A 21,810-nucleotide genomic window follows, 5' to 3' on the forward strand; every position below is an offset into this window, starting at 1 on the left:
TAATAGTCTGCAGGGGCCAAGTAATAGTCTGCAGGGGCCAAGTAATAGTCTGCAGGGGCCAAGTAATAGTCTGCAGGGGCCAAGTAATAGTCTGCAGGGGCCAAGTAATAGTCTGCAGGGGCCAAGTAATAGTCTGCAGGGGCCAAGTAATAGTCTGCAGGGGCCAAGTAATACTTTGCAGGGGACCGAGTAATACTCTGCAGGGGGCCGAGTAATACTCTGCAGGGGCCGAGTAATACTCTGCAGGGGACCGAGTAATAGTCTGCAGGGGGCCGAGTAATAGTCTGCAGGGGGCCAAGTAATAGTCTGCAGGGACCGAGTGATACTCTGCTGGGGGCCAGAGTAATACTCTGCAGGGGCCCGAGTGATACTCTGCAGGGGGCCCGAGTGATACTCTGCAGGGGCCCGAGTAATACTCTGCAGGGGCCCGAGTGATACTCTGCAGGGGCCGAGTGATACTCTGCAGGGGGCCCGAGTAATGCTCTGCAGGGGCCCGAGTGATACTCTGCAGGGGCCCGAGTGATACTCTGCAGGGGGCCCGAGTGATACTCTGCAGGGGGCCCGAGTGATACTCTGCAGGGGGCCCGAGTGATACTCTGCTGGGGGCCAGAGTAATACTCTGCAGGGGCCCGAGTGATACTCTGCAGGGACCGAGTAATACTCTGCAGGGGGCCCGAGTGATACTCTGCAGGGGGCCCGAGTAATGCTCTGCAGGGGGCCCGAGTAATGATCTGCAGGGGGCTATAGAGCCGGTCTGGAGTCTGCAAGAAGCACAGATCATATCCCCAGAGGCTTATGAGTTGTTGTTGTAATGCTCTGTGGGGGGGGGGGGGTTTGTAATGCTCTGCAGGGGTTGCTGTAATGCTCTGCAGGGGTTGCTGTAATGCTCTGCGGGGGGAGGGGGTTGCTGTAACGCTCTGCGGGGGGAGGGGGTTGCTGTAACGCTCTGCGGGGGTTGCTGTAACGCTCTGCGGGGGGAGGGGGTGCTGTAATGCTTCTTGCAGACACCAAGAGAACCTCTGCAGATCATTACAGCAATCCCCCCCCCGCAGACCATTACAGCAGGCCACTCATAAGCCTCTGGGGATATGATCTGTGCTTCTCGCAGACTCCAGACCGGCTCTATAGGCCCCTGCAGAGTATTACTTGTCCCCTGCAGAGCATTAGTCGGCCCCCTGGCAGAGTATTAGTCGGGGCCCCTGCAGAGTATTAGTCGGGCCCCCGGCTGAGTATTAGTCGGGCCCCCGGCTGAGTATTAGTCGGGCCCCCGGCTGAGTATTAGTCGGGCCCCCGGCAGAGTATTAGTCGGGCCCCCGGCAGAGTATTAGTCGGGCCCCCGGCAGAGTATTAGTCGGCCCCCCCTGCAGAGTATTAGTCGCCCCCCCGGCAGAGTATTAGTCGGGCCCCCGGCTGAGTATTAGTCGGGCCCCCGGCTGAGTATTAGTCGGGCCCCCGGCAGAGTATTAGTCGGGCCCCCGGCAGAGTATTAGTCGGCCCCCCCGGCAGAGTATTAGTCGGCCCCCCCGGCAGAGTATTAGTCGGGCCCCCGGCAGAGTATTAGTCGGGCCCCCGGCAGAGTATTAGTCGGGCCCCCGGCTGAGTATTAGTCGGGCCCCCGGCTGAGTATTAGTCGGGCCCCCGGCTGAGTATTAGTCGGGCCCCCGGCTGAGTATTAGTCGGGCCCCCGGCAGAGTATTAGTCGGCCCCCCCGGCAGAGTATTAGTCGGTCCCCCCTGCAGAGTATTACCCGCCCCCCGCAGAGTATTACATTCACACTATGTGGCTTTTTCTCTCTTTGACCTTTGCCCTTATCGCCCGTTATTGTAACGGATCCTAACGGGAGGATCCGATCACATGACTGTGATTCCTGTAACATCCGTTATAATTCATAAAGACGTCACATGTCACATTCTTCTCCCGCTATCCTCCTAATGGACGTCACCTACCGGACACAAACGGCGCCAAACACCCCCCAAGAGAACCCCTCCCCCGATACTAAAGGTCTTCTGCCCCTCCCCACAAACCGCTCTAAGGGGATTTATTATTAGTGGGAGGAGATTTCTCTTTTCTATCTGTAGCGCAATTGTTTGTGCAGTGAGTTATTTTGCGTCTTTTTTGATAGAGCCAAAAGCAAGGACTCGGTATTATTTGTGTATTGTGGAATGTATTGTGCGGTGGAAACTAATTTATCGTGTGCGTTTTTATTGTTTTGACGCATTTTTTATTTTTTTTTTTTAACTGCAAAAATACAAAAAGGACGCGTAGGAAAGTGTTCTACCGAGACACCGGGGGATGCAGGAGCCGTCCTCAACACTGCTAAACTACAACTACTCCCATCATGGGACAGAGTCAGTCACATGATGGGAGTAGTTGTAGCAGCGCTGAGGGACGGCACTTGCACATCCCCCCCAGACTCTTGGGACAGTTAGGACTACTACTCCCATCATGGACAGACTCCGCCCATAATGGGAGTTATAGTACAGGGGAAGATCGCAGCAGGTCATTCTATAGAGACGCTGCGATACGCATTTATTAGCTGCACAAGCCGGCAGCACATGTGACTCCACTGCGCTCCCCGCCGGCTCCTGTATACGCTGTCATAAGTCCTAATCCCCGCCGCCGAGAGCTCTGATTGGTGGATAGCTATTGACCAATCAGAGCTCCCATCTCCCGGTGGCAGGGATTATGAATTATGACAGTGTATACAGGAGCCGGCGGGGAGCGCAGTGGAGTCACATGTGCTGCCGGCTTGTGCAGCTAATAAATGCGGATCGCAGCGGGTCTCTATAGAATGACCTGCTGCGAGCGGCCCCTGGACTATAACTTCCATCATGGGCGGAGTCTGTCCATGATGGGAGTAGTAATCCTAACTCTCCAAAAAGAGTCCCGCATCGGGGGATGTGCAAGTGCCATCCCTCATCGCTGCGGTACAACTACTCCCATCATGGGACAGACTCTGGCCCCTAATGGGAGTAGTAGTCCAAGGGCAGAGGGACAGATCGAAAGGGGGTCTCACTCCTGAGACCTTTACTGCTCCGCCCCCAAGTGATGTCATTAGGGGGCGGAGCTACACAGTCCAGGCCTGACTTTGTTCACATTATGCATTTTGCATAATGAGAACAGAGCCTTTCTGGCAGTGTGTTACCAAACAGGGAGACTCCAGCTGTTGCTTAACTACAGCCTCCATGATGGGAGTTGTAGTTTAGCAACAATTGGAGGCTCCCTGTTTAGGAACACGCTGCATTATGTACGCTCTCTCCAGGGGAGAGTGCAAAAAATGTACTAACCTATATTTCTTTTTCTTTTCATCTTCTTTAGGATACGTGATGGCGGAGGACTGCGACGATGACCAGCGTTTTTTTTTCTTTCAATAAAATAGTTAACAAGGGCTGTGGGGAGTGTTTTTAAAATAAAAAATATCTTACAATGTCTTGTGTCAGGCTGTTGCTACTTGGTTGGTATCTGGTTGATACTGAAAATATGGGGGAACCCTATGCGGTTTTTTTAAGTAAAAAAAAAACGTGGTTCCCCCTATTTTCAGTATTAGCCAGATACCAACCAAGCAGCAACAGATGTTACCAGGGTGAGCAAGTACCATTGTTACTGGCCCTCCCAGCCTAAATAACACCAGCCTGTTACCGCCTAGGCCCAGGAGCGCCATTTTTGATGCTCCGGGCCTGTTGGTATTTGTTCTTCTCAGCACCCCTGTGGTGGTGGTGGGTAATGGGGTAATAATTGGGGGTTAGCTCTAAGCCCCAGCTTAGTAATGGATTCTGTCTACCAGACAGCTTCCACTACTAAGCCCGATAATTCAATTATAAAAAAAAAAACGGCACCGTGCAAAAAAAAAATCTTAGTTAAAAAAGAAAAAGCTGCTCATCGTCACAATCCACCGAATCTGACGTAGTCCTCCTCATTCACGTATCTGATATGAGAAAGAGAAAAAAGGTTAGTACATTTTTGGCGCTCTCCCCTGGGGTGTTCCTAAACAGGGAGCCTCTAATTGTTGACGTGTGCCTACTGTATCCTGTATATACAGTCATCTATAGACGGCTGTATATACAGGATAGCACACAAAGACTTAACCCAGAACTGCTCAGCAGCAGCGTGGGTTAACTCTTTTCTTGCTGGGCTCCTGTATAGTATACATGGGTACACTATGCAATCCTGTAGACTATACAGCCAGCAGAGGTAAGTAGTGATGCTCTGCACCCTGTATAGGTATATACTATACATCACTCATTACGTCCTTACACTCTGTGGACCGGGCGCTCTGCATCTGACCCACAGAGCGGTACCTGAAGGCAGTGAAAAAATTGCCACAGGGTACAAAAATGAGCAACCAAAATGGCGGCATGAACAAGTGTGACAGAGGATCGGGAGTAGCTGTGGCAGCGAGCGTTGGTGGCGGAGACAGCGGTAGCAGTGGCTGTCTGGGCATGCTGGGAGTTGTAGTTTTGCAACAACTGGAGACACACTGATTGGGAAACAGTTAGGGTCTATTTCCTAACTCAATGTTTTCCAACCCGTGTGCCTCCAGCTGTTGCAAAACCACAACTCACAGCATCTGCTGAAAGACCGTGCATGCTGGGAGTTGTAGTTTTGCAACAGCTGAAGGCTTGCCCAGCCCCCTACAATCACACGGTCAGGTTTACAGAGAGTTTCCAGCTTCAAGTTTGAGCTGTGGCAAATTTTCTGCCACCAAACTTCAAGCAGAAAACTCGCTGTGAACCCGACTGTGTGACTGTACCCTAAAAACACTACACTATAACAACGACCCCATAGAAATGAAAAATGTCTTGTACAGCACGGTTTCCAAAACATAGTTCATAAGGTTGAAAAAAGAGCAGAGTCCATCAAGTTCAACCTATAACCCTAATGAGTCCATTCTGCATTGATCCAGAGGAGGCAAAAAACCCTCATACTAGAGGTAAAAATTCCTTCCCGACTCCAAATATGGCATCAAAATAAATCCCTGGATCAACGTTCTGTCCCTATAAATCTAATATACATAACCTGTAATGTTATTATTCTCCAAAAATGCATCCAGACCCCTTTTATATTCTTTTACAGAGTTCACCATGACACCTCCTCCGGGAGAGAATTCCACAGTCTCACTGCTCTTACAGTAAAGAACCCCCGTCTGTGCTGGTGTAGAAACCTTCTTTCCTCTAGACGTAGAGGATGCCCCCTTGTTATATATACAGTCCTGGGTATAAATAGATAATGGAGAGATCTCTGTACTGTCCTGATATATATATTATTAGGTCACCTCCTTGTTATATATACAGTCCTGGGTATAAATAGATCATGGAGAGATCTCTGTACTGTCCTGATATATTATATATATTATTAGGTCACCTCCTTGTTATATATACAGTCCTGGGTATAAATAGATCATGGAGAGATCTCTGTACTGTCCTGATATATTATATATATTATTAGGTCGCCCCCTTGTTATAGATACAGTCCTGGGTATAAATAGACCATGGAGAGATCTCTGTACTGTCCTGATATATTATATATATTATTAGGTCGCCCCCTTGTTATAGATACAGTCCTGGGTATAAATAGATCATGGAGAGATCTCTGTACTGTCCTGATATATTATATATATTATTAGGTCACCTCCTTGTTATAGATACAGTCCTGGGTATAAATAGATCATGGAGAGATCTCTGTACTGTCCTGATATATTATATATATTATTAGGTCACCTCCTTGTTATATATACAGTCCTGGGTATAAATAGACCATGGAGAGATCTCTGTACTGTCCTGATATATTATATATATTATTAGGTCGCCCCCTTGTTATAGATACAGTCCTGGGTATAAATAGATCATGGAGAGATCTCTGTACTGTCCTGATATATTATATATATTATTAGGTCACCTCCTTGTTATATATACAGTCCTGGGTATAAATAGATCATGGAGAGATCTCTGTACTGTCCTGATATATATATTATTAGGTCACCTCCTTGTTATAGATACAGTCCTGGGTATAAATAGATCATGGAGAGATCTCTGTACTGTCCTGATATATATATTATTAGGTCACCTCCTTGTTATATATACAGTCCTGGGTATAAATAGATCATGGGAGAGATCTCTGTACTGTCCTGATATATATATTATTAGGTCTCCTCCTTGTTATAGATACAGTCCTGGGTATAAATAGATCATGGAGAGATCTCTGTACTGTCCTGATATATATATTATTAGGTCACCTCCTTGTTATAGATACAGTCCTGGGTATAAATAGATCATGGAGAGATCTCTGTACTGTCCCCTGATATATTATATATATTATTAGGTCACCCCCTTGATATATATACAGTCCTGGGTATAAATAGATCATGGAGAGATCTCTGTACTGTCCTGATATATATATTACTAGGTCACCTCCTTGTTATAGATACAGTCCTGGGTATAAATAGATCATGGAGAGATCTCTGTACTGTCCTGATATATTATATTTGTGATCGGGGCTCCATACGTGTACTAGTGACAGGAAAGATTGCCTACATACCTATACAAGATCTTACCCTAGCATAGCGGTCTGAGTTGTGCCATAACCGCGCAATGAGGGCACGCCTATAGAGGGCATGCACTATAGTAAAGGAATAAGATAAGGGAGGGTTGGGAGGGTTCCACAAACGACACGTGCTCCGCCCCTGTAGGAGAGGGGGAAGTTATATACACACGCCCCCACCTGTTCCCAATGAGCCCCACCTGGAAGTGCAGGTAGCGATAATTACTTCCGCCCCTCGCACAAACACAGCCCATCAGGCTTTATACTTGTGATCGGGGCTCCATACGTGTACTAGTGACAGGAAAGATTGCCTACATACCTATACAAGATCTTACCCTAGCATAGCGGTCTGAGTTGTGCCATAACCGCGCAATGAGGGCACGCCTATAGAGGGCAAAAAGCAACCATGCTAGGATGAATACAATTCCTGAAATAAAACATCCTACATCCAGCATCAATCTTCACATACCCGAAGTAGACTATACCTAATGTGCTGAAAGAGTAGCCCTGACCAACTAGTGACTACTAGAGGTGGTAACCATTAGGGATGTAAGAAAAAATCGATTCTCGCGATAATCGCGATTTTTCATTTGCCGATACAGAATCGATTCAAAATATTTTTGAATCGATTCTTTTAGGGATGTGGAATTTTTAATAAAACACACTTTATCTTACCTGCCAACGAGCCCGCGGAGCTCCGGTACACTCCGGTACAGGTGTTCGGTCCCCGGGCTGTATTCTTCTTACTTCCTGTTAGTCCGGCACGTCACATGGAGCTTCAGCCTATCACCAGCCGCAGCGATGTCCCGCCTCCGCTGGTGATAGGCTGAAGCTCCATGTGACGTGCCGGACTAACAGGAAGTAAGAAGAATACAGCCCGGGGACCGAACACCTGTACCGGACTGTACCGGAGCTCCGCGGGCTCGTTGGCAGGTAAGATAAAGTGTGTTTTATTTTATTTTGCAGCACCGGAGTACTAGATCGCCGCTGTCAAAGCTGACAGCGGCGTCTATTGGGATCTATGAATGCTCCCAGGTGGGCGATATATCGCGATGTATCGTCACCTAGACGGTATCGCGATATATCGCGATATATCGAATCGCCACACTGGTATCGCGATTCGAATCGAATCGCCAAATTCTTGGCGATTCACACCCCTAGTAACCATACCTTTGAAACCGTGGTAGTAACGTCCATCTGTAAAGAATCAACCTGAGAATAACCTTCCCTGCCAAATACTAACTGAACTATACCTATCACCATCCCTACTTGTGACATTACTTCAAATGGACACGGAAAGGCTAACTTCATGGCAGGTCTGACAAGCACCAATCCCCTGCTATTTAAGAGGCAAAAACTAAACTGACAGGTAAATGACAAGAAATACCTATCTACCTGATAGATCGTGTGGGTCATGTCGCATGACAAGGTTCACGAAGGCACCTTACCTGATTGAGACTGTAACAGACATACCTAACTAGCCACTGTACTGACCCAACTGGACTTGGAAGTGATGACCCATTGCAGATGACAGCTCCCTGCGAGAGCAACGTATCTGTAGACGTGACCAGTGTTTAGATGAACCATCATGTCTGTAGACCTGACAGGTCTTTGTGACACCGTCGTGCCTGAACCCGTCACAGGTCCCCGCGGAACCATCGAGCCTGTAGACATGACAGGTCTTTGTGAAATCATTGTGCCTGTAAACGTCACAGGTCTTTGTAAACCACTTTTTTTTTTTTTTTTCTCAAATACGTAAGTGTGAAATGCCATATTGAGATTGTATACTATCTGAAACGTGTCAGATTACCTACATAACCATGTCAAATCAATTGCTCTGAAATGAGACAGCAGCAACCATGATTCAATCCCCGATCCTAAAGAAATGAGTCATGAAACTGTGTATTAAATGCAGAATATATCTGCAACTAAATGCTGGCCCTCCTTAAAAGAGAACGTGCAATTATGCCAGATAGTTGAATCTGTGTACTATAACGAAATTATAACGTCATCGAGAAATACAACAGACGAGGTTGTATCTGACCTGAAAACGTGTCAGGTCATAACAAATATAACACATGACAAAATTTCTCTGAAAACGAGTCAGTAGCAACTGGCATTACCCATTTTAACCTGAAGAGGAGTCAGGCAACAGGGTAACATCATGAGTATTCATGACAAGATACCTGTATGAAGCTGGCGTGTTGTTCTGAAGGCGTGTCAGTAACAAAAATGACCAATTGTGTCCAATACCCTAAGCAAAGGATCTACCTCCCCTGTGTGCACCACATGAAACATGTTAACCGTATGTGCGGCATAACCTGCTAACAGTATACCCAACTACAAGTCGCTACTCAATATGTTATTGCTCTGAGACATGTCTAACAATAACCTATGTGTTGCATCCCCCCCTGCAGACGTAGGAGGTTTAAGAATATGTGCTCGATATATCTGCAATGAATGTAAGCACCATATGAATACTGTAATCGTGTCTTGTAAATATATGTACAGCCAGAGGTGCAACTGCTATTCAACACTAGGAACGAATGCACATAACCTACCCGCATACAACTATGGTAGTATGCAACAAATGCTGTGTACTGGTGCATGTATCATACACAAGCTGGGAGCGTAAGTACCGTGAAAACGTAAGGAACGTTATGAATTTATGCTCTAACATCATTATGAGTACCTCATACATGCCTAGAAAATAAAGTGTAAACATATATCTAAACAGATAGACAACGTGCAACTATGCCGGATAGTTAAATATGTCTACTATATGTAACTGATAACGTGGTCATGAAATACCACGGAGGAGGCTGTATCTGTCCTGAGAACGTCTCAGGTCGTGACAATGAACCACAATGTAATTGCTCTGAAAATTTGTCGGTAGCAACCGACATTAACTCCTTAAGCTGAAGGAGTCAGGCAAATAGAGCAACATCCTAACAAAGCTGTATAACCTTTCCGTATAAACACTATGCACGAATATGCAGTATGAAAGCTATGAGCATGAGTACAGTAAAGCTACGGGAGCATATGTGTAGTGTAGACTCTAAGGATGGAAATGCCGAAAAACTATTACCCATGTACAGTACAACAAAATAAAGCTATGAACGTAACCAGACTATGAGCGTAACGTGCAACTATGCCAGAGAGTTGAATCTGTGTATTATAACGAAATAACATAATCGAGAAATACAACAGACGAGGTTGTATCTGACCTGAAAACGTGTCAGGTCATAACAAATACACCAACGACAAAATTGCTTTGAATACGAGTCAGTAGCAACCGACATTACCCCTTAACCTGAAGAGGAGTCAGGCAACAGGTTAACATTGTGACTATTCCTGAAATTGGTTGCTCTGAATGTGAGTCAGTAACAACCGCGATTCAACCCCTGAAGGAACGAGTCAGGTGACCGGGTATTGAACAGCCGATTAGTGCCACTGAAATGATGACCACCCTTGAACGAGTACCTGTGCCGGATAGTTGAATATGTGTACTATAACTAACTGATAACTTAGTCGTGAAATACAACAGAGGAGGTTGTATCTGACCTGAGAACTTGCAGGACATGACAATAAACAACAATGCGATTGCTCTGAACAAGTCAGTAGCAACCGACATTGACCCCTTAACTTGAAGAGGAGTCAGGCAATAGGGCTACATCCTGACAAACCTGAGTGAACTTTCCGTATAAAAGACTATGCACGAATACACAGAATGAATGCTATAAACATACGTACAGTAAAAGCTACGGGAGCATGTGTGTAGTGTAGACGCTATGGATGAACATGCAGAATAAATACCATTACCCATGTACAGTAAACGCTATGGATGTTAGTGCAGATAACATAACAGAATGAATGCTACATGTACGCAGAATAAGTACTACAACGTGTCAGCATAATAATTACTACCATCGTATGTACAGAATGAATGCTACGAATGTCCGTGTAGTGTATTGCTACAATTCTATGTGCAATATACATGACGTGAACATGTCTGTGGTATGAATACAACGAGCGTGTATGTGGTATAAATGCTATGAGCGTATAGTGATATGATACTATGAGCAGTATAATGCTATGAGTATACTTGCGATATCAATGCTAAGAGCGTATGTGCCTGATGTAGGCCATGAGTATGTGCAGTATAAATGCTACAAGTACATGTGCAGTATAAGTGTCGAGCATATGTGCTACGAATTAATGTGTGGTATGACGCTATGAGGTATGAGTACTATGAGCAGTATAATGCTGTGAACATGCTATGAGCGCGTGGCCACAACTGCACGAAACAGCATGTCACTATGTGTGAGAACCATAGGAAACCTGCGTGTATGAATGCGGTGAACATGTGAACAACAAAACCATGACCGTGTAACCAATATAACTGCCATGAGTGTATGAACCCTGCATGTATGAATGCGATGAACGTGTGAACAACAAAACAATGACCGTGTAACCAATATAACTGCCATGAGCGTATGAACCCTGCGTGTATGAATGCGATGAACGTGTGAACAACTAAACCATAACCGTGTGACCGATGTAACTGCCATGAGCGTATGAAACCTGCGTGTATGAATGCGGTGAACGCGTGAACAACAAAACCATAACCGTGTGACCGATGTAACTGCCATGAGCGTATGAACCCTGCATGTATGAATGCGGTGAACGCGTGAACAACAAAACCATGACCGTGTAACCGATATAACTGCCATGAGGGTATGAACCCTGCGTGTATGAATGCGATGAACGTGTGAACAACAAAACCATAACCGTGTGACCAATGTAACTGCCATGAGCGTATAAAACCTGCGTGTATGAATGCGGTGAACGCGTGACCAACAAAACCATGACCGTGCAACAAATACAACCGCCATGAGCGTATGAACCGTATGAACCCTGCGGTGAACATGTGAACAACTTAAGAACCGTGAGAGTGTGACCACTATAACTGCCATGAGTGTATGAACCGTATAATTGCTATAGGCAGTATACTGCCGTAACCAGTATGAAATACCATTAACATATGAACCGAATGATACTTTGAGCGTATGAACCAGTGATAATTACGAGGTGTTTGATTGCCATGAACGTAACATGGTAGAAAGAACGTAAGACCGTGAACATGCCAAGAATATGTGAACAGCATTAATGCCAAGTTTGTGGACCGTGTAAAACACCAGTGAGTGAGAGAATAACCATGAGGTGAACAGCATAAACGAGTTTGCCCAGTATAAATGCTGTGAATGTATCGTCAGTGAGTATATGTACCGTATAATATTAGCACATGAAACTGTATACATACTATGCGCGTACGAGCAGTGTGCCATAAGCGTATGAATTAACCATGAGAGTACGGACAATAAGAAACTCATGGAGTTATCAAACCGTGAAGATGCTCTACTCGTGTGCACCTTGTACCAGTAATGCGTGTATGCCCATAATAAATCAAGCGTATGAACCGTACGGATACCATGATCGTGCAAATAACACTGTGTATACTATGATTTATTTGGATGTAGCCTATGTTATATCTCTACAGAGCATTGCACCCTACTATATACTATATTGAAACAAGACAGACAGTCTACAGAGCACTGTATCACCACACACAGCATATGCTACCCTGCAACGTGATCCTCTGCAGAGTATTGCACCACACCAAACAGTAAATGCCACCCTGTGTTGCAACGAGACCCTTCGCAGAGCACTGCACCACACTGGACATGCTAACTGTAACGACCCTCTGCAGAGCATTGCATTATGCCCTATATAATATGTTGTATTGAAACCATCCCATCTGCAGAGCATTGCACTAACTGTATAAAGTTTGTTTATAATGAGACCATCTGCAGAGTATAGCACTATACTGTATATAGTATATATTATATTGTAACAAGACCATCTGCAGAGCATAGCACCATAGCTGTATATCATGAATACTATATTGTAATGAGACCATCTGCAGAGCATTGCACCTTAACTATATATCATGTATACTATATTGTAACGAGACCATCTGCAGATTATTGCACCATAACTGTATATCATGTATACTATATTGTAACGAGACCATCTGCAGAGCACTGCACTATACCGTTATACAGTACATGTTATATTGTAACGAGACCCTTTGCAGAGCATTACACTGTACCGTATACTGCAAGGGCACCGTATACCCCGCAGAGCACCGCACCACACAGCAAAAGTTATATTGAAACGACTCTTTGCAGAGCATTGCACCACACTGTATACAGCAAACTTTATATTGAAATAACCCTCCGCAGAGCATTACACTATACTTTAGATTAACGATAGCAGACAAGCTGACAGGACCGCCTAACGAGGACTGGGCAGCTGCCGCAACCTGTCCCAAGGGAATAGACAATTGTAGCTGTGCGGGTGGTGGCGGTCCACATGTCGCCATGAGGCAGCTGGCGGGCTGCGCGAAATGCTGAGGCCGTACCACCCCCAGCACCGATTTAACTCACCTGCTTGCAGCTCCTGGCCCCCACTACCGCTGCGTGCAGAGCCAGCCAGAACCATACCTGCCCAATGTTACCTTATAATCAGAGTGAGACACAGCATCCCCAGATAAAACAGCCAGCAGAGCTGCCAGGATGCCGCGCCTGCACCCCCCAGACTCATGATCAGCGAGGCCTCCGCACCGTGAGCAGCAGCTCTGAAGATTTTTGTGGGAGATTCAAACACCAGACTGTCACAGGAAGCAGAGATTCCACAAACGACACGAGCTCCGCCCCTGTAGGAGAGGGAGGAGTTATATACACACGCCCCCACCTGTTCCCAATGAGCCCCACCTGGAAGTGCAGGGAGCGATAATTACTTCCGCCCCTCGCACAAACACAGCCCATCAGGCTTTATACATATTATTAGGTCACCTCCTTGTTATATATACAGTCCTGGGTATAAATAGACCATGGAGAGATCTCTGTACTGTCCTGATATATTATATATATTATTAGGTCACCTCCTTGTTATAGATACAGTCCTGGGTATAAATAGATCATGGAGAGATCTCTGTACTGTCCTGATATATTATATATATTATTAGGTCACCTCCTTGTTATATATACAGTCCTGGGTATAAATAGATCATGGAGAGATCTCTGTACTGTCCTGATATATATATTATTAGGTCACCTCCTTGTTATATATACAGTCCTGGGTATAAATAGATCATGGAGAGATCTCTGTACTGTCCTGATATATATATTATTAGGTCACCTCCTTGTTATATATACAGTCCTGGGTATAAATAGATCATGGAGAGATCTCTGTACTGTCCTGATATATATATTATTAGGTCACCTCCTTGTTATAGATACAGTCCTGGGTATAAATAGATCATGGAGAGATCTCTGTACTGTCCTGATATATATATTATTAGGTCACCTCCTTGTTATAGATACAGTCCTGGGTATAAATAGATCATGGAGAGATCTCTGTACTGTCCCCTGATATATTATATATATTATTAGGTCACCCCCTTGATATATATACAGTCCTGGGTATAAATAGATCATGGAGAGATCTCTGTACTGTCCTGATATATATATATTATTAGGTCACCCCCTTGATATATATACAGTCCTGGGTATAAATAGATCATGGGAGAGATCTCTGTACTGTCCTGATATATATATTATTAGGTCTCCTCCTTGTTATAGATACAGTCCTGGGTATAAATAGATCATGGAGAGATCTCTGTACTGTCCTGATATATATATTATTAGGTCACCTCCTTGTTATAGATACAGTCCTGGGTATAAATAGATCATGGAGAAATCTCTGTACTGTCCCCCGATATATTTATACATAGTTATTAGGTCGCCCCTAAGTCTTCTTTTTTCTAAACTAAATAACCCTAATTCTGATAATCTTTCTGGGTACTGTAGTCCTCCCATTCCCCGTATTACTCTGGTCGTCCGTCCAGCTGTTGCAAAATAAGAACTCCCTGTATTTACGGACAGCCATTGACTGTCCAGGCCTGCTGGGAGTTTTGCAACAGCTGGAGGCACCCTGTTTGGGAAACACTGCCGTAGGGTATTTTTTGGTGAAGGAGACAAGTGCTATGCAGGCATCCGGGTCCACCCTTATGAAAATTAACTTTTGCTCTCTCACTCTGGAGCCCTGTCATATTTCGAAGCAACAGTTTAGGGCCACATATGGGGAGAAATTGCGCTACAAATTTTTGGTGGCTTTTTCTCCTTTTACCCCTTATGAAAAAATAAACCTGGGGTCTACACCAGCATGTTAGTGTGAAATGTTTTCCTTTTTTACACTAACATGCTGGTGTTGCCCCATACTTTTCATCTTCATAAGAGGTAAAAGGGGAAAAAAAGACCCCCAAAATTTGTAACACAATTTCTCCAGGTGTTTGACAAATTTTCCTTAAAGTTGGACATGAAAATGAAAAATGTTATTTATTTCAGTTAAATGCTGGTGTTACCCCAAAGTTTTCTTTTTCTTTTTATTTTTTTTTATTCAAACAATATTTTATTTTTGTCAAATAACAGAGAAGGCATCAATACAATAGTCAAGCTGTATATATCACAGCGCAGAAAGCATCAACAGCAAAACATGAACATATATAATAGAGTCTGTAGTGGAGAAACAGTCTCCTAGGACCAGTAGACGGTGACCAAGGTCACAGAACAGGGGGAGGGGAGGGACACACAAAAGGAGGGGGTGAGGGCACGGAAAAGAAGAGAGATCCAGAGGTACAAGAAGGGGTACAATGCTCCAGAAGACACAGCAATGAGGTCATACTAATCATACCCCAAAGTTTTCATTTTCACAAGGGGTAATAGAAAAAAGCCTCCCAAAATTTGTAGCAATTTTTCTTCTGAGTTAGAGTATGTTCACACTGAGGAATTGGAGAGGAATTTCCACGAGTAATTCTGCTCGCTTTTTCCTCTCCAAATCATTCAGCAGTGAAATCCCCATAGAGTTGTACAGAATTTCTGCCCCTCAGTTCACACTGAGGAATTTCCTCAAGCAGAATTATGACGAGGACGTCTGTTGTGCTTGAAGAAAGAACATGTTCTTTCAGGCGGAATCAGCGTCGTTCTCCCATAGAGATCAATGTAATTTTTTTTTTCAGTCAGAAGCATTTCCGCACGTAATTTGCGTGTAATTTCCTCATGAAAAAAAAAAAAGGAGCATTTATGAATAAAAAAAATACATATATTACGCCCACTCTCCGCCCACTTTTTATTCAGCAGCCATTTTGAGATTCTCATTTCTGATTCTGTGACTGTATTCAGAGTCTGTGAATAATCTCTCTCATTTAATTTCACTAAAAATGAGTGGAAACGCCCCTGAAAATCAGTCTGTGGAAATGGCCACTGGAACTCCTCCCACTCTTGATACTCCTCCTCTTCATGAAACCTGCATTTCCGCTCGAAATCGCTGCTAATTCTGAGCGGGAAAAAAACTATTTTGGGGTGGAAATCTTCAGTTTGATTTCCGCCCCAATTCCTCAGTGTGAACATAAAGGAAATACCCCATGTGTGGACGTAAAGTGCTCTGCTGGTGCACTACAGGGCTCAGAAGAGAAGGAGCGCCATTGGGCTTATGGAGAGAGAATTTGGCTGGAATTGAAGGCCACTTGTGTTAACAAAGCCCCCATACTGCCAGAACAATGCCACATGTGACCCCATTTTGGAAACTACACCCCTCACAGAATGTTACAAGGGGTAAAGTATTTATGCCCCACAGGTGTCTGACAGGTTTTTGGAAGGGTGGTCCGTGAGAATGAAAAATGTCCTCTTGGGGGTTTACAGATGCTGAACTACAACACCAGAGATGAAAACTTATCATCTAGGGACGAGCGAATCGACTTCGGATGCTTCATCGGGAGTGGATTCATATAAAACTTTGTTGTAATATTGTAAGGAGCGAGAGCATAAGCTATATCCTAATCATCAGATGGACCAGGTCCTTTATCCTATAGTATCAGCCTTTTTATGTAGTATAAGCTATTTCCTAATCATCAGATGGACTGGGTCCTTTATCCTATAGTATCAGCCTTTTTATGTAGCATAAGCTATTTCCTAATCATCAGATGGACCAGGTCCTTTATCCTATAGTATCCAGCCTTTTTATGTAGCATAAGCTATATCCTAATCATCAGATGGACCGGTCCTTTATCCTATAGTATCCAGCCTTTTTATGTAGTATAAGCTATTTCCTAATCATCAGATGGACCAGGTCCTTTATCCTATAGTATCAGCCTTTTTATGTAGTATAAGCTATTTCCTAATCATCAGATGGACCAGGTCCTTTATCCTATAGTATCAGCCTTTTTATGTAGTATAAGCTATTTCCTAATCATCAGATGGACCGGGTCCTTTATCCTATAGTATCAGCCTTTTTATGTAGCATAAGCTATTTCCTAATCATCAGATGGACCAGGTCCTTTATCATATAGTATCCAGCCTTTTTATATAGCATAAGCTATTTCTGTAACGCCTAGTGCTCCGGGTCCCTCTCCTCCCCTGGAGCGCTCGCAGTGTTCTGCTCGCAGCGTCCCGGTCAGACTCGCTGACCGGGAGCGCTGCTCTGATTCCTCCGGCGGGGATGCGATCCGTGTGGCGGGACATGCCTGCCTGCGGGTCGCATCCCGTTCTGTTTACCTGCCCTGTTCCCCGTCTGCTCAGTCCCGGCACGCGCGGTCCCGCTCTCTAGGGCGCGTGCCGGGTCTCTCAGATTTAAAGGGCCAGTACATCAGCAGACATCCGGCTCCGATCCCCGCCCGGCGAGCGGCGGGGAACGGAATCGCAGCGCATCGCTCATCTGAATTGATGAGCGATGTGCTCCGATCGCCGACATGGGAGGACATAATGACCCCCCTGGGCGATATACCGAGATGCCTGCTGAACGATTTCAGCAGGCATCCGGCTCCGGTCCCCAACCGGCTAGCGGTGGGGACCGGAATTCACACGGGCGTATGGATACGCCCTGCGTCCTTAAGGACTCGGAATGCAGGGCGTATCCATACGCCCTGCGTCCTTAAGAGGTTAAAGGAGTAGTTCAGTGCTGAAAAACATCCCCTATCCCAAGGGTAGGGGATAAGTTTCAGATTGCGGGGGGGGGGGGGGGTCTGACCACTGAGGGGCCCCCGCGATCTCCTGTACGGGGCCCTGGCTCGCTGGCCAGATGACCACCAGCGCGTGTTGACCACCAGACGAAGCGGCAGCCGACACGCCCCTTCAAAAAAAGCGCTATGGCAGAGCCAGAGATTGCCAAAGGCAGAGCTGCATCAGTCCCCCAAAAAATTTGAGTTCCTGGATTTAAATATCTATATTCCGGATGGCTGTTTGCATACTGCCACCTATTTTAAGGAACTACCTCGACTTTAACAGTTGCCATCTGAAACAATGGAAGAAGAACATTCCATTCGGTCAAATGAAAAGAATCCGGAGGAATTGTTCTTCCACACAAAAATGCCAGCAACAACTAGATAACCTGGGGCATGGAACATCTAAGCTATGAGGAGCGATTAAAGGAGTTACAATTGTTTAGTCTTGAGAAGAGACGTTTAAGGGGGGATATGATAAACGTATATAAGTATATTAATGGCCCATACAAAAAATATGGAGAAAAACTGTTCCAGGTTAAACCCCCCCAAAGGACGAGGGGGCACTCCCTCCGTCTGGAGAAGAAAAAGTTTAGTCTCAAGGGGCGACACGCCTTCTTTACCGTGAGGACTGTGAATTTATGGAACGGTCTACCTCAGGAACTGGTCACAGCAGGAACAATTAACAGCTTTAAAACAGGATTAGATACATTCCTGGAACAAAATAAGATTAATGCTTATGCAGAATTATAAAATCCCATCCCTTCCCCAATATCGCCCCACACCCCTACCCCTTAATTCCCTGGTTGAACTTGATGGACATATGTCTTTTTTCGACCGTACTAACTATGTAACTATGTAACTAACTATGTAACCTGGAGGATCGTTTTAAACAAAAAGTGTATCCCAAACCCCTTATACAAGGAGCACGCCAGAGAGTGGACGAATTAGAACAAAGTGCTTGCTTGGAAAATAATAAACAGGGTAATGCAGAGGGAGGTTATAATGATTCTGGTTTTCTAACGTATATACTCGAGTATAAACCGACCCGAATATAAGCCGAGGCCCCTAATTTCACCCCCAAAAAAATAAAAATAAATAAATAAATGTATGCTGGGAGTTGTTGTTTTGAAACCTCTGGAGGTCCGCAGGTTGAAGACCACTGCGGCCTTCATCATCACCCCCCCCTTAATCATCATCCCCCTCCCTTTCATCATCACCGCCTGTCAATCCCTTCATCTGTGGTCTTCAACCTGCGGACCTCCAGATGTTGCAGAACCACAACTCCCAGCATGCCCAGACAGCTATCGGCTGTCCGGGCATGCTGGGAGTTGTAGTTTTGAAACCTCTGGAGGTCCGCAGGTTGAAGACCACTGTGGCCTTTTTGTTTTGTACTCACCTCCCCTTGGCAGGAAGTTAGGGTGAGCTGGTCCTAGTGATGTTGCCTTGACGACGACGCACAGGGACGTTGTGCATGAAGAGGGCCCTCCGGTGAAAATGGACAGCCTGGAATGACTATCCCTCCCCACCGGATGGTCCCTGCAGCATAGATGGCCCGGACCAGCTCACCCAAACTGGGGGAGGTGAGTACAAAACAAAAGAGGGGGGCCTGGATGATGACGAAGGCCGAAGTGGTCTTCAACCTGCGGACCTCCAGATGTTTCAAAACTACAACACCCAGCATGCCCAGACAGCCGATGGCTGTCTGGGCATGCTGGGAGTTGTAGTTTTACAACATCTGGAGGTCCGCAGGTTGAAGACCACTGAAAAGGGATTGACAGGCGGAGAGATCACTCGAGTATAAGCCGAGGGGGGCGTTTTCAGCAAGAAAAATGGTGCTGAAAAACTCGGCTTATACTCGAGTATATACGGTAGGTATTACACATCACACACCAATATTTTTTTTAATGTTTTTTATTTTTTTTGTATAGGTAATATTACCAGCTCATATTATTTTTTTGTATAGGTAATATCACCAGCTCATATTATTTTTTTTATGGTTTTTCCGTGTCCTGTGCAGTATCTCTCCCAGAAGTCCACTTGATGGCCCCCATGGTGGTCTACACCCCGAAGTCATCAATTCTTACTCTAACAGAGAGTTTGCAGCTGTTCCTGGAGACGGTTAACATTAACCTCTGCATGGTGGAATAATAGGTCACGATGTTTATCAGGATCAGTAGAAGCATCACCCACTCGATGATTATGGTGGTGATTTCACGGATCTCGTCCCAGTCTTCATCATCATAGAATAATTCCTGTAATGTTTTATATCCAAAGTAGAAAATTGCGCAGGTAAAAGTCAGGCCACAGCAGGTGCATCTACTATGGTGGATGACTTTGTTTGCTCCTGGTAATTTATACATCTGGATGGACTGCCCAAGGTAGTATAAGGCTTCACATGTAATGGAAATTATCGTGCTGACAAAGTGTATCCTGGGATATTCTTCGGGGGACAATACATGCATGACAGCTGTACCAAAACAGGAGGCCCACACAATGGCGAGCAGGATCCTCTGGATCAGGACCTGATGACCCCTGAACTCTTCAGTATGCATAACCATATACTTATAAATAAGAAAGGTTAGTACCAAAGTGCCAATGGACGTCCCTATGAAACCAATTCTCAATAATATGTTTTTGGGAAAGAAATTTCCCACGTCACTGTGAAGGAAAAGAAACCAATGTTATTGTGGATATTTCCTCACTCCCAACCCATGAAATAAGAATCTTGTGCTTGTTTATCTTACCTGATGTGCATCAGTGGCGAGGCGGCATGGCCGAGGACGACCGTCACGATGTAGCTGGTGGCAAGCCAGGCCGCACACCAAAACGCCAACAGAAGGGGGACGAACCCCAAACCTTTTAGCTCCATCTCAGTCAAGAAGAAGAAATAGAAGTTGCTAATCGCACTGTAACAATCTACAGAATGAAGGCTCGGGCAGCTGTCAGTGGAATGTCAGGACTCCAGCTGTCTATGACATCACATGTCTGATGTCACGATGACTGCTTGTTTCTTAGAGCTGCCATGATTTAGTATCTGCTATGGACAGAACCTGATGTTTCTACTATGGACCTTACAGACCCCAGAACCCAAGTAATTAGTGCAGGGGCTCCATTTTGATCATCTCATATTTCACATTATTTGAGTTCCAGGGCTCGGATACATTTGCACCCTCTATAGCAGTGGTCTCTAAGCTGTGAACCCCCAACCGCTGCAAAACCACAACTCCCAGCATGCCCGGACAGCACCTTTGCATAAGGAAATAGCCTAATTAAACTTTTCTTATATATAGACTCCCCGACATCTCCAAGGATAAGCATCTAAGGGTCTCGTTCCATCTTAATGTTATACCTTTTTTCAATAAGATCGATGATTCCAAAATGTATGAATATAGGAATAATTCCATATAAGATACAAAAAGTTAGCATCCTCCATCTGACATTTTGGACAGTTTGCATCCTGTCTGAGGCCCATACGCTTCAATCCCCATGGAGTATAATACATCCTATACGAAATCTTAGACTGTACCATTACATGGGCCTTATTATATCATGTACATTTCATGTTTACAATGGCTCTGCCCCATGAATCTGAATATAAACTCCCACAAGTCCCTTTCCCATCTAACCTTGATAGCATCAACATTTTATACATTTTTGTCATGGGTTTAGGGACAGGGGGCCCTCTCATTAATTCAACAAGGGGATGTGAATGTTCTCTCCCGAACTCTCCTTTTATTGATTTATGATCTGCGTTACTTATTTGTAAAAAGCAATTGTGGTGCCTTGGTGGGGATGTAGGGTAGTTGGGGTGTTGCTGTTGGGGATAATAAAGGGCGCGATAACCCTTGTCACTCGTGACGCCAGGGTGAGGGTTAAATACTGTAAAGTTGCTAGGGCCTATCGCCACCCTTCCCAAGAACGATAGGTGAGTGCGTAATAAATGGATTGTCCACAACCCCTGTTTAACGGAAAACTTGCAGGAACTTTTACTGAAGATTTTCTGAAGCAGGCAATAGCAATAACAGTCCAGATAACAGATTCTACTTCTAGTTGATCAGCAATTGACAGTTGGTTGGGATCAGATAAGCTCAATTTAGCTATTAGAAGATTCCGTAGCATAGATCCACTGGATTTAGGGGTGCATTTATGTC

At 45.1% G+C, this 21,810-nt stretch overlaps 1 protein-coding gene across 1 annotated transcript; it reads right to left on the reverse strand.

The window, feature by feature from the left end:
* Positions 1-19,643: 19,643 nt before the first annotated feature.
* Positions 19,644-20,581, reverse strand: LOC130298190 (DNA damage-regulated autophagy modulator protein 1-like). Its single transcript, XM_056551107.1, has 2 exons — positions 20,404-20,581; positions 19,644-20,317 (listed from the first exon to the last, which is right to left on the reverse strand). The coding sequence occupies exons 1-2, from the start codon at positions 20,526-20,528 to the stop codon at positions 19,717-19,719; spliced, it is 726 nt and encodes a 241-aa protein (XP_056407082.1). The 5' UTR covers positions 20,529-20,581; the 3' UTR covers positions 19,644-19,716.
* Between the last annotated feature and the right edge of the window lie 1,229 nt (positions 20,582-21,810).

This window comes from Hyla sarda (assembly GCF_029499605.1).
Source record: "Hyla sarda isolate aHylSar1 chromosome 1 unlocalized genomic scaffold, aHylSar1.hap1 SUPER_1_unloc_4, whole genome shotgun sequence".
Taxonomy (NCBI): domain Eukaryota; kingdom Metazoa; phylum Chordata; class Amphibia; order Anura; family Hylidae; genus Hyla; species Hyla sarda.